Raw genomic sequence first — 13,332 nt, 5'->3', positions numbered from 1 at the left:
ATTGTTATTCCTACTTTTTAATTTGGGGATGTTATTAATGAGGGGATATTGGAGCTTTGCGATGCTTAAATCCCCCCCAGAATCCAGGCCCCGGTGTGAAAAAGGGGGGATAAAGGGATGTTTTCCCATAGGGAAAGCAACGGGAATGGGCCGGCGAAAGGGTTAAGCCAGAGCTGGAGGCTTTAAAACAGCCCTGGTGGGATCAGCTCCAGCTTTTCCAAGCTCTGTCCGGAGCTGGCAGGTCCCGGATATGGTGCACATATGTATTCGGAGAAAAGGGGGAGGAAAAAGGGGAGAGGGAAAGCGAATTCCCCCCCCCAAAGCCTTCCCCATCCATGTCTTAGGGGTGATGCTCCTGGGATGCTCCAGGTTTGGAGTTTTCCAAGCCTATTCCTGGCTGAGTTGTCGGCAAGACACCAACAAACTCAAAAGGTGGCACAGGTTTCCCGGGAATAACGCATTGAAAACTGTTTTCCCATAGGATTTGCGGCAGAAGGAGCGATCCAAAGATCCCCAGGCCCGCGTGATGCCGAGTGGCATGGATAAACCCGCGTCCAGGTGGAAAACGCAACCACGGACTCAACATCCCTGGGATATTTGCTCATCTCTCCCCGAAAAGACCAAGCCGCGATCCCTATTGCCGGAGCCTGCCAGATCCGATCTTTGCTCCAAGCAACACGACTCCCATGGGAACCATAGGATAAACTGGTGCTGGGAACTGGTTTTCCCCCCGGTTTCCAGCCTCGTGTGGCGGCACCGCACTGCAATCCTGCTTGGCCAAGCCCGGCACACAACAGGTTGCTGCAAAGGACACGGCGGGGATTTAATTAAGGCAGACACCTCCTTCCTCCCATCCTCCTCCTCCTCCTCCTCCGGCCGGATAGAGCAGCGCATCCTGGTGATCTGCTCCTGCATCATTTTAGCTGTTAGCATCCCAGCAGAGGAACGGGAGCAGCGGCGCTCCGATGAATCCCGGGTCACAATCCTTCAGGTGACACCGGGATGCATCCCGGCTGCTCCTTCATCCCATCCATCCCCCCTGGTGCTACTTTGGAGATGCTGGACCCAGTTTGGGGCCGGCGACAAGAACATCCCAACCCGAGCCACCAGGGAACCCCCTTGAGATGGGTAAATTTAGTAACTCTGTATTAGTGATGCTTTAAATTATCCCTGTTTTCCAGCGTTTGGCACGGAAACAGCCTAAATTCAGTTAGAGGCTTGCATTTCCCAACTCTGGGAACACCTTGAGCCACGCTACATCCCACCACCACCCAAGCAAAAGGGTTTTAGGGGCCCGGTATCACCATTCCTGCTGGGAATGGAGTTTCCCGTGGGGTTTATTTAAGGTTTGTCCCATTTGAAGCTGGGAATATGGCTCAGAGCATCATTCCCTCCATCAGCTCCCATCTTTGCTGGGAGATTTGGGTGGCTGTTGTTGGAAACCAGCGGCTTCCTGGCTTTGCCATATATTTACTCATATGTGTGAGTAAATATATACATATGTATTCCCTTACATATATATCCTCACAGCTGCAGTGAGTTCCCAAGACGTTGATTAGTTCTGGCAGTGGCACAGGAAAGTCAACCGGAGAGGACAGGACAGGGTCCGGCAGTGCCATGGGACAGGGAGCAGAGTGAAACCTCAACCTCAGGCATCTTCCCTCCTCCTCCTCCTCCTCTCCCAAATCCCTCATAGATGGAGACGCATCAAACCCCAAGAGAGACGGCACAAGCGCGGCTCCAGCGATGGAGGTTCAAGGGGAGACACCGGAATTCCCAGGCCCAGCCAAGCCGGAGGAACTGGCGGAACGGGTGCCGGGAATGGGGCTTGGGCTGCCAAACCACCCCGGGAAAGGCGCTGGGACGTGGGAACCACGGCACACCCGGTGCTACCAGGCCCAGCCCGGAGCAGGCACCTGGCTTCCCAAAGGAATCCCACCACTGCTGACCCCGGCTCCGGCAGCATCCGTATAAATCATCTTTAGCTCACCCGAACAAGTGCTGGGGCTCCAATCTCCACCATTGCACCAGTGCTTTGCCAAGGGCAAAGTCCTTTCTCCTGCCCTTCCCTGTGCCAAGCACCAGCCAAGCCCTCTGTCCCCATGTCCCCATCCCATCATCCCACCACCCATCCCAAGGGCAAAACCTGCTGGATACAGCTCAGGAGGCGCAAGGCAGCCACTCACCCCCCCAGTACCACAAAACAGAACAAGAGCAGCAGTTTGGGGGGGGGGGGGGGGAAATCCTAAAAGTAACCCCCAAGAAGATGCTTCTCCTTCTCCACCTCTCCATATGGAGACCCTCATATCCGGAGCTGTCCCCCCCATCCTTCTGCCTGCTGGGATGTGGTATTGAAATCCCAGTTACAACCACCCAGGCTGGTAAAACCAGTAAGTGCCAAAGGAAAGCACTGGGGATGACAATGCCACCACCTGTTAGCACAGCTCTGGTCTCCCCATGTGCCCCTGTCCTGCCACCTCTTTCTTTTTGGGGACCTCCCCCCCCCCCGATGGCAGCTGGATTTCACAGTGTTTTGCCTTTTTATATCAAGTAATTCAATATAAAGGAGGGGTTTGTGCTATGTCCCCACTACAACAGTGTTTTGGGGACACCCGGTACCAGCTGAGATTTGAGGGGGGGCTTAGAGCATCAAAGTGGCCTTTGAGTCACCAGAAGACCCATTTCCCATGGAAATACCCTACAAAAGATAAACCCATCCATCAACCAACAAGGGGCTTCCCCAGGAGCACCCCCCTCCAAGTACCGGTGACGCCAGCACCACCGCAAAGAGGCCACGAATCACCCCATAAAGGTGACGGTGTCGCACGCAGGGGGGACACGGGTGGGTTTGGGGGGGGCACTCACCTCCCAGAGAAGCCCTTTGCACCTCTCTTTATGGCTCAAGTCAGATCTCAGGGCTCCCCCTTGCTCCGGGGCAGCGCAGGGAAGCGGTGCCTGACCCGGGTGGGTAGAAGGACCGGGTGCCTGGAGCCGGGTGACGTGGGGAGCCCACACTGTTTCCATTGACTCCCCACTCCTCCTTCCCACTCAAATCCCACCAAAACAAAGTGCTGCCCCCCCCCCCATCCCGTTATTCCCACCTCCTTTTTATTCCCAACCCCATTTTGTCCTTGCTTTTCCCCTGAAATCCACGCAAGCTTCGCACAACTTCACCCCTGCGCCGCACAACTTCAGCCGCACACCAACAACTTTCCACCCGCCCCCAAAATGAAAGAGAAAAGAACGTTACCGGAATAAAGGGGTCCAGCACCCCCTTGGAAACGGGGGGCCGGGGGGGTTCGAGCCGGAGCTACGTGCATGCACAGCGCAGGGTGGGATGTTGGGATACAGAGAAGAGGGGTTGAAATGCGGTTGTAGCTTTCCCCCCTCCACCCCGAGCGGGTGTTGCAGCGGAGCTGCACGTTGTTGCTGCTGCTGCTGCTTCCTTTGTTCTACAGGCGCTCGCTCGGGGGTCCCAGCGCCGGCCGGGGGGGGCTCAAGGCCAGCGCCCTGTGAACCCCCCCCATTGCTTTGCAGTGAGCGAGATTGGGGGGGATACCCCCAAACCTTATGGGGTTATGGGGTGGGGGAGTGGGGGGTGTACTGGGGTGGTGTTGGGGGGTAAGAGGGAAAGCAATGGGGGTGGATGTGAGTTAGGGAGGGAGTGGTTGTTGGGGGGGGCACTGGGTGGTTGATGTGGGGTGCAATGGGGTGGTGTTGGAGGGTTTGGGGGGGCTGTCAGTTGGGGGTGCTTCTTGTAGGGTGGTTGATGTGGGTTGCACTGGGTGTTGTTGTAGGGTGGCTGGACGGGGGGGGGGTCACCCTACAGAGCCAACCCCCCCCCCTCCTCAGCAAAACCCACTCCAAACCCAATCCCAGCCTGACCCACACCCCCAGTGTCACAGAAACACCCCAAAAGTGGAGGTACAATGTGTCCTCCCACCATGGGACAGCACTCATTTCAGCCCCTCCGGCCCCACGCTCCCCACCAGCAGCTCAAGGTGCAGAAGAGCTTAGATTTTAATTTAAGGGGATAATATATCTACAAAAGAACCAAATACAGGGAATGGTGTGAGCTAAATGTGAGCCACAACAATTTCCCATTGGAATTGAACCACCTTATGGAGCATCCTGGCTCCAGCATCCATATAGGGAATCCCTATAGATGGGGAAGGGGGTCGTGGTCGTGACCTGGTCCCCAAAGCACACAGGGAGCTCATCATTCCCCCTGAAACCATCCTGTGCTGCCAGCGCCTTAAATACACCCCGGATAATAAGGACCAAAGGGGACAGTTGGGGACCAGGATTTGGCCCTTGTCCTTTGGGATCTTCGGCCGGAGCTGGCTTGAGGTGGGTACCGGAGGGCAGGAATGATGCTGCTGCTGCTCAGAGCAGGTCGGGATGTGACGGCAAAGCTTTGGCTTGCAGCACGGTCACAAAAGCCTTCACCTGCAACAGAAGCTGATTGAGCGTGGCACTGGGACGGGACTGGAATGGCATGAGGATATGGCTAGGGTGGCATTGGGTAACACTGGGATGGCATCAGGATATGGCTAGGGTGGCATTGGGTAACACTGGGATGGCATCAGGATATGGCTAGGGTGGCACTGGGTAACACTGGGATGGCATCAGGATATGGCTAGGGTGGCACTGGGTAACACCGGGATGGCATCAGGATATGGCTAGGGTGGCATTGGGTAACACCGGGATGGCATCAGGATATGGCTAGGGTGGCATTGGGTAACACCGGGATGGCATCAGGATATGGCTGGGATGGCACTGGTACTGCGACGGCATCAGGATGTGACTGGGATGGCACTGGACAGCCCTGGGATGTGGCTGGGAAGGCATTGGGATGGCATTGGGATGTCACTGGGATGTGGCTGGGATAGCACTGGGATGTCACGGGGATGTCACTGGGATGTGGCTGGGATGGCACTGGGATGGCATTGGGATGTCACTGGGATGTGGCTGGGATGGCACTGGGATGTGGCTGGGATGGCACTGGACAGCCCTGGGATGTGGCTGGGAAGGCATTGGGACAGCACCAGGATGTGGCTGGGATGGCACTGGGATGTCTGAGGTTTAAACCAGCCTGCACCAAGGGTGTCCAAATGAATTTTCCCATGGCAAGATGAAGGTGAGGTGGAAGCTCAGAGGATCCCCTTGATCCCGGGATGCCGCCTCAGCCATTCCCACCTGTGCCATGAGGCCACCCTGCGCGGCCGCGTCGTGCTCGAAGTCCCTCTCCACATCCAGCACCAGGACGGGCGCGTGCTTCATGTCTGCAAAGTGGACCCTGAGGAAGGGAATAAACCAGATCAACCCCAAATCAACCCCAGCTCCGGTCCGTGTGCCGGGGCCAGCACCATGGGATGGGATCGCACTCACTCCGTGCTCTTCTCCACCAGCCACTGCTCGTGCTGGGCATGGAGCTGCTGCAGGTATTCCAGCTGGATGCCCTGCTCCTCGCTCCTTGCCCGGCGCCGCAGCCGCTCCAGGCACATCTGAACCACACCGAGGAGAGAGGGGAATGGGATGGGCACGGGGGAGATGGGAAGTGAATGGGATGAGGAGGAGATGGGAGGTGAATGAGGGAGACAAGAGACGAATGGGATGCAAAGGAGATGGTAGGTGAGTGGGAAAGGTGGGATGAATGGGAGAGATGGGGGTGAATGGGATGTGGAGGCGGGAGGTGAATGGGACAGATGGGAGATGAGCGTGGGAGGTGAAAGGGAAAGACGGGGGGTGAATGGGATGCAGAGGAGATGGGAAGTGAATGGGAGAGGTGGAAGGTAAACAGGAGAGATGTGAGGTGAACAGGATAAGGAGATGTGAGATGAATGGAAGAGATGGGGTGTGAAAAGCAGCCCCATACGAGGGACCGCAGCCAGCCGTCAAGCATCGCGGGGTGATGCTGCAGCCCTCCCTCCCCAAAATCCACTCTAGGATCACAGCCAGACCCCCACTGACATTCCCATGGGAACAGAGCTGCCGTTTACGGTTAAACCCCAACACTTCGGCAATTCCAAGCACTCACAGGGTGTGAGTGCAGCCTCATCCCAATCCTGCTGGATGTGGGGTCTTGCCGCACCCACCTGTGGTGTCGCCCGCAGGTAGAGCAGCCCATGGAGCACGGTGCGGGGCCTGAGCTGCCGCAGCAGGAAGCTATGCCAGTCCTGGTAAATGGCCCATTCCAGCGGCTGCAGGTGCCCGGCCTCGAAGAGGTTCTTGGCAAAGATGTACCTGGGATGGGATGGAGAGAGGGGACAGGGCAGCGGGAGAGCTCCACAGCCAACATCTTCATCACAGACTGGTTTGGGTTCAAAGGGACCTTAAAGCCCATCCAGCTCCAACCTCTGCCACGGGCAGGGACCCCTTCCACTGGAGCAGTTTGCTCCAAGCCCCTGTGTCCAACCTGGCCTTGAACACTGCCAGGGATGGGGCAGCCACAGCTTCTCTGGGCACCCTGTGCCAGCGCCTCAGCACCCTCACAGGGAAGAGCTTCTGCCTTATCTCCAACCTGAACTTCCCCTGTTTCAGTGTGAACCCATCACCCCTTGCCCTATCACTACAGTCCCTGATGAAGAGCCCCTCTCCAGCATCCTTGCAGCCCCCTTCAGACACTGGAAGCTGCTCTGAGGTCTTCACGCAGCTTCTCTTCTCCAGGCTGAACAGCCCCAATGTTCTCAGCCTGGCTCCATCCGGGAGCTGCTCCAGCCCCTGAGCATCCTCGTGGCCTCCTCTGGACTTGCTCCAGCAGCTCCATGTCCTGATGTTGAGGACACCAGCACAGCACACAGTGCTGCGAGTGGGGTCTCACAAGAGCAGAGCAGAGGGGCAGGATCACCTCCTTCAACCTGCTTCTTTCGATCCCTTCATCCCTCTTCTTTCCTGTTCCAATTCGGGTACCTGTCGCTGTAGATGGAGCGCTCAAAGACCTGCACAGGGCTGGGGGTCTCAGGCTTATCCAGTGGCTCCAGCATCGCCTTCATCCGGCTCATGAAGGAGAAGGTCTGGAAGGTGTAGGACCATCGGGCTGGCTCCTGGTACATCATCTGCAGAAGGTTGGTGGAGCCCACGGCTGCCTATGAGAGAAACAGCTTAGTGATGAGATGGTCCCACCGCGCCATCGGCGCCGCGATGCAGCCGGTGCCGGTCCCGTTACCTGCGCCGCACCACGGGCTGGCACCTTCTGCCACTGTGCCACCGGTTCGGTCACCAAGTGCCACTCGGGGAAGGCAGCACCCAGCAGCTTCAGGAAGGTCGATTTCCCCACGGCTATGGGGATGGGGGCGCAGGGTGAGGGGGGGTCCCCCGCTCTGCTCCTGCCATGCGATAACGCGGGGTTGGGGGGTGCCCCCAGCTCCATGCAATAACAATTAATCACCGACGTTCAATTAGACCCCGAGAGGTTTCAGGCTGCGCAACCGCCTTCCAATCCCGCACCCCCCCCAAGCTCTCCCCCATGGACCCCCCCGCACCCCAAAAGCCACCTCGTCACCCCGGGGGACCCCCGTTGTGTGTCGTGTCCCCCCCATCCCGCTACCGATGTTCCCCTCCAGGGCCAGGCGCAGGGCGGCCCCGCACCGCCCCATCCCGGCACTGCTTCCGCCTTCCCGCGTCATATGCTAATGAGGCGGTGACGACTGGCGCGCGTTAGCGCGCCCTGACGTCACCGCGCGGGAAAGGCGGAGTGGGGGGGGGGGAGAAGGAGGAGCAAATTAGATCCCGCCCACTGCGTGTATTGGGGGTCAGGGACAGCAGCATGATGTTGGAGGCACCAACACGGGTTCAAGGGCATCAGCATGGTGTTGGGGGCATCTGTATGGGATTGGAGGCATCAACATGGGGTTGTGGCCATCAACATGACACTGGGGTCACCAACATAGGGTTTGGGACATGAAAATGGGGTTGGAGTCAGTAAGATGGTACGAAGGGGATTGACACACGGTTGGAGGCATCACCCTGGGATTTGGGGTCGGCTGCATTGGCATAGGGTAGGGGGCATCAATATGGGGTTGAGGGCACCAGTGTGACACTGGAGACATCATCATGAGGTCAAGGGCATCAACATAGGGTCAGGGGCACCAACACAACAATGGGGCACTAACATGGGGCCAAGGTCATCAATATGGGCTTGGAGGTATCAATATAGGGTTGAGGGCATCGATGCCAAAGTGACTAACATGGAGTCAAAGGCATCAGCATAGGGTTGGGGACACCAAAGTGGGGTTTAGGTCACTAACATGGGATCAAGGGCATTGGCACAGGGTTGGGCACACTACCGTGAGGTCAAGGGCATTAATACACGGTTGGAGGCATCAGCCTGGGGTTGGGGTGAGCTGCATTGGCATGGGATGCCATCAACACAGGGTTGAGGGCATCAGTGTGACATTGAGGGCACCAACATGAGGTCAAGGCCATTGCCATGGGGTTGGAAGCATCAACATGGGGTTGAGGGCACCAAGAGAGCTTTGAGGCCATCAGCATAACATTAGGGGCATGATGAACACCAATGAGGTAGGGGACCCCCACCTCTCCCCCCCATTACCCTCATCCCCCTCTCACCCCCCAACACCCCAAAACCTCTCACAAAAGGGCCAGAACCTGGAGAAAAGGCTTTAATGCGCAGTGGAGGGGAGCAGTGGGGACGGAGGAGGAGCAGGGGGGGGCCCAGCCGGGTGGTTGGGGCCACCACGGGGTGAGGAGGGGGCTTAGAAGCATTTTCGGTGGACGATGGAGGGTCCGGCCTCGTCGTACTCAGGTTTGCTGATCCACATCTGCTGGAAGGTGGAGAGGGATGCCAGGATGGAGCCGCCGATCCACACCGAGTACTTGCGCTCCGGCGGGGCGATGATCTGTGGGGACATGACCCAGTATAAGGTAATCCACCCCCAAGCCTGCACTATGAGGTGATTTGGGGTGTTTGGTGGCCACGGGTTTGCTCCCCACCACCATCACCTACTTTGATCTTCATGGTGCTGGGAGCCAGCGCCGTGATCTCCTTCTGCATGCGGTCGGCGATGCCCGGGTACATGGTGGTGCCGCCGGACAAGACGTTGTTGGCGTAAAGATCCTTGCGGATGTCAATGTCGCACTTCATGATGGAGTTGTAGGTGGTCTCGTGGATGCCGGCTGACTCCATGCCTGGAGGGCAAGGGGGCTGTCAGCACCCTCACCTCCAGCCATGCCCCACAGAAGAGGTTTGTACCCCCTCAATTTGGGGTGCAAAGCACTTGGCAGAGGCCTGAATGCTGCTGTGGTGCGCCTATGGGAGGTGGTTGCCGGCTGGTGGAGTGGTGGGGATGTGGTCAGGAGAACCAACACAACACTGGCGGCACCAACATGGGGCTAAAGGCATCAACATGGGGTTGGAAACATCACCATGGGGATAAAAGCATCACCACGGGGCTGGAGGCATCAACATGGGATTGGAGGCACCAACATGGGGCCAAGGGCATCACCATGGGGTTGGAAGCACCAACATGGGACCAAGGGCATCACCATGGGGTTGGAGGCATCAACATGGGACTGGAGGCACCAACATGGGGCCAAGGGCATCACCATGGGGTTGGAAGCACCAACATGGGGCTGGAGGCACCAACATGGGGCCAAGGGCATCACCATGGGGTTGGAGGCATCAACATGGGACTGGAAGCACCAACATGGGGCCAAGGGCATCACCATGGGGTTGGAGGCATCAACATGGGACTGGAGGCACCAACATGGGGCCAAGGGCATCACCATGGGGTTGGAAGCACCAACATGGGGCCGGAGGCACCAACATGGGGCCAAGGGCATCACCATGGGGTTGGAGGCATCAACATGGGACTGGAAGCACCAACATGGGACCAAGGGCATCACCATGGGGTTGGAAGCACCAACATGGGGCCAAGGGCATCACCATGGGGTTGGAGGCATCAACATGGGGCCGGACGCACCAACACCTTCGTGTCCTAGGGGACCATAGGACAACTCAGGGCGCGCTCACCGATGAAGGAGGGTTGGAACAGAGTCTCGGGGCAGCGGAAGCGCTCGTTGCCGATGGTGATGACCTGCCCATCAGGGAGCTCATAGCTCTTCTCCAGCGAGGAGGAGGAGGCAGCCGTGGCCATCTCATTCTCAAAGTCAAGGGCCACGTAGCAGAGCTTCTCCTTGATGTCACGCACGATTTCCCTCTCGGCTGCGGGAGGCGATGGGGAACAGGCTCAACCCAGTGCCGTTTGGAGTCCCCCCATCCCTCCAAACCCTGCTCCCGGCCCCGTACCGGTGGTGACGAAGGAGTAGCCCCTCTCGGTGAGGATCTTCATGAGGTAGTCGGTGAGGTCGCGGCCGGCCAAGTCAAGGCGCATGATGGCGTGGGGCAGCGCGTAGCCCTCGTAGATGGGCACGTTGTGGGTGACGCCGTCCCCAGAGTCGAGGACGATGCCTGGGAAGGGTGGGAATGTGAGGGATGAGGCTTGGAGCTTGGGCCCTTCCCCATCACGGATGGTCCTCGAGATGCTGGTGCCCTACTCACCGGTCGTGCGGCCGGAGGCATAAAGGGAGAGGACGGCTTGGATGGCGACGTACATGGCGGGGACATTGAAGGTTTCAAACATGATCTGGGAGGAGGGACGAGAGCAGCAATGGGTTAGGGGGGAGCATGGGGGCCCCCAGCACATCCTGCCCCAACCCATGCTTAGGAAACCACAAAGATCATAGCATTGAATGGAAAAGTAGGTGGATCGTTGTGGTGGGTCCATGTGAACATGGGAGCGCATCACTCATTCCTCGGCTCTCATTCCTCTCATCCCTCACCACTGGCTCCTCTGCTCCGTGCCAGCCCCTCCTGGCTCCCTAAACCCCTAAATCCCATGGTTCCAGGGCATCCATCCCCATGCCTATGGCTCAGCAGCCCCTCACCTGCGTCATCTTCTCCCGGTTGGCCTTGGGGTTGAGGGGTGCCTCGGTGAGCAGGGTCGGGTGCTCCTCGGGGGCCACGCGCAGCTCGTTGTAGAAGGAATGGTGCCAGATCTAAAGACAGGCAAAGAATTGGGGGGGGGGTCTTACCCCAAACAGCAGCCGGGGCCGGGCCCCCCCTCTCCATCCTGGTCCCGGTCTCACCTTCTCCATGTCATCCCAGTTGGTGATGATGCCGTGCTCAATGGGGTACTTGAGCGTGAGGATACCCCTCTTGCTCTGCGCCTCGTCGCCTACGTAGCTGTCTTTCTGCCCCATGCCCACCATGACACCCTAATGCCAGCAAGAGACGCCCTCATTAGCTTAATGGCATTGCTTAAAGCAGGGTGGGGGCTGCTGTTCTCCTCCTCGGGTACCAACCTGGTGCCGGGGCCGCCCCACGATGGAGGGGAAGACGGCGCGAGGGGCATCGTCACCGGCGAAACCGGCTTTGCAGAGGCCGGAGCCGTTGTCGCAGACCAGGGCGGTTGTTTCCTCCTCGCACATGGTGGGGCCGGGAGCTGCTGGTGGTCAGGGGGGACCTGGGGGGAAAAGCTGGGGGAACGGGGGGGGGAACACCTTAAAGTGAGGGTTAAAGGGTTGGGGGGGACAGGGGGGTAACGCGGCGCCGTGTCCGGATTTGGGTGCTGGGAGGGATGGAGGCTGTGGGGATGTGCAGGTCCCCAAAATCATCTGGTGGTCAAGGAAAGGGGCAGCCGCTGGGTCCAGCCCTGGCTTGGGGATGCTGAGAGCAGGATGCAGCTGGGAATGGGATGGTGATGCTGGGAGCGGGGTGATGCTGGGAGCAGGGTGATGCTGGGAGGGGATGATGATGGTGGGATTGGGATGAAGCTGAGAGCAGGATGCAGCTGGGAATGGGACGATGATGGCGGGATCAGGGTGGTGCTGGGAGCAGGATGAAGCTGGGAGCAGGATGAAGCTGGGAGCGGGGTGATGCTGGTGGGATCAGGATGAAGCTGAGAGCAGGATGAAGCTGGGAATGGGATGATGATGGTGGGATCAGGGTGATGCTCATTCCCCATGGGTGCTGCTCTGCGCTGTTGCTTCTCCATCTTTCAAGTGCCCAAAACAGGTGCCAAAGCTCCTGCCCATGCTTGCCCAGCAGCAGCATTCCCATGGGAGCTCCGGTGTGGCTGTACCAGGCCGGCGCCCCCGGAGCGGGCAGGGTGAAGGCAGGCAATGCCCTCTCCTCCGGTCCCATCGTGGCTGCCTCTTGCTGCTCTGCCCTCGCATCCTTTCCCAAAAATGGGAAAAAACCCTCCCTTCCCAAAGGGTGTCCCCCTCCATTGGATGCGCTCCCAGATCCAGAGGGAATAAAGCAGAAACACCCCAAAAAACCCCAAATCACAGGGAATTCTGGCAGAGCAGGACCCGCTTTGGCCACAACCCAGCTCTGCCACCTCCATGGAACCCCCCAGCTGCGGGGTCATGCTGGGGTTGGCACCATCCCTGTGCCATGCAAAGCAAACAGGGCCCCCCCCCATCAACGCTGGGGCACCCCAAAACCCTGCTGGGGTGCCTGTCCTGCAAGGCAAAAGGGGATGCAGGGGCTGGGCTGTACTCACCGCAGAGGCGAGGGTTCCTTTCCTCTGGGACCGAATCCCGAGGAGCCTTTGGTATAAATACGTGAAGCCTCAGAGGCGGGTCCTGCCTAAACAAAGACCCTAAATAGGCTCAGTGATGGTGTGTTGGCCTTATGGCCATATAAGGTGCTTTATTTCATTAACTTGACCTTCGGCTGGTGGCCGGGCGTTGCACTGTTAATTACTGCGAGACAAAAGCCATGTGGAGGCACTTGGGAGGCGAGGACTCACCCTTGAGTCTGCTCCTTTTATGCGCCGTGATGATAAACAAGAGAGACTCAAGCCCTTATAAGTAATGGGCTCGGCAAAGAGGAGGTGGGACCATGGCTGGTTCCTGGGGACAAACCTCATCCGGGTGTCGGGGGGGCACCCCGGGGCTGGGGTGGGGATTTGGCATCACTGAGGTTGGAGCATCGCTTCCTCCCCGGTTCGTTCTCCCGCTATCCTCAGTGTGCAGCATCTTTGGGATGGGGTCTTCTCTCTCTCTGAACCCATTCTGGGGCTTGTGGTGCCCCCAAACCCCCAAATCCTCAGCTCAAGGGTGCCTGCATCACGGATGCTCACCTCCTCCAAAGGAGGATCTTGGATGCAGGATGAGCCTGGATCCGAACCAGGGGCAACGCGGGTGCTGTTCCTGTCCCCTGTCCCGAATGCAGCATGGATGGAGCCACCTCCAGCCCTGCAGACGCAGCTTTGGCCTTTCCAGAGGCCAACCAGCAGCTGCCAAGCCATCGTCTGCCTTTTTAAGGGCAATGGTCCCGCAGTGGGGATGCTCCCCAAGCAC

At 58.5% G+C, this 13,332-nt stretch overlaps 2 protein-coding genes across 2 annotated transcripts; both read right to left on the bottom strand.

Moving 5' to 3' along the window:
* Positions 1 to 4,386: 4,386 nt before the first annotated feature.
* On the bottom strand, positions 4,387 to 7,628 carry DGUOK (deoxyguanosine kinase; the record flags this gene model as incomplete). The annotated part of the gene is made up of 7 exons (XM_080634495.1): positions 4,387 to 4,449; positions 5,200 to 5,299; positions 5,392 to 5,507; positions 6,099 to 6,246; positions 6,913 to 7,088; positions 7,169 to 7,281; positions 7,550 to 7,628. The coding sequence occupies 7 exons, from the start codon at positions 7,626 to 7,628 to the stop codon at positions 4,387 to 4,389; spliced, it is 795 nt and encodes a 264-aa protein (XP_080490621.1).
* Positions 7,629 to 8,640: 1,012 nt separating this feature from the next.
* Positions 8,641 to 12,615, bottom strand: ACTG2 (actin gamma 2, smooth muscle). Its single transcript, XM_080634401.1, has 9 exons — positions 12,531 to 12,615; positions 11,326 to 11,499; positions 11,110 to 11,238; positions 10,909 to 11,019; positions 10,523 to 10,607; positions 10,271 to 10,432; positions 9,995 to 10,186; positions 8,969 to 9,150; positions 8,641 to 8,861 (listed from the first exon to the last, which is right to left on the bottom strand). Exons 2-9 carry the CDS (start codon positions 11,449 to 11,451, stop codon positions 8,718 to 8,720), a joined length of 1,131 nt encoding a protein of 376 aa, XP_080490527.1. The 5' UTR covers positions 11,452 to 11,499; positions 12,531 to 12,615; the 3' UTR covers positions 8,641 to 8,717.
* Between the last annotated feature and the right edge of the window lie 717 nt (positions 12,616 to 13,332).

Source organism: Psittacula echo, assembly GCF_963264785.1.
Source record: "Psittacula echo genome assembly, chromosome: 25".
Taxonomy (NCBI): domain Eukaryota; kingdom Metazoa; phylum Chordata; class Aves; order Psittaciformes; family Psittacidae; genus Psittacula; species Psittacula echo.
Note: the sequence above shows the minus strand (reverse complement) of the source record. Positions and strands in the feature narration are given on the sequence as shown.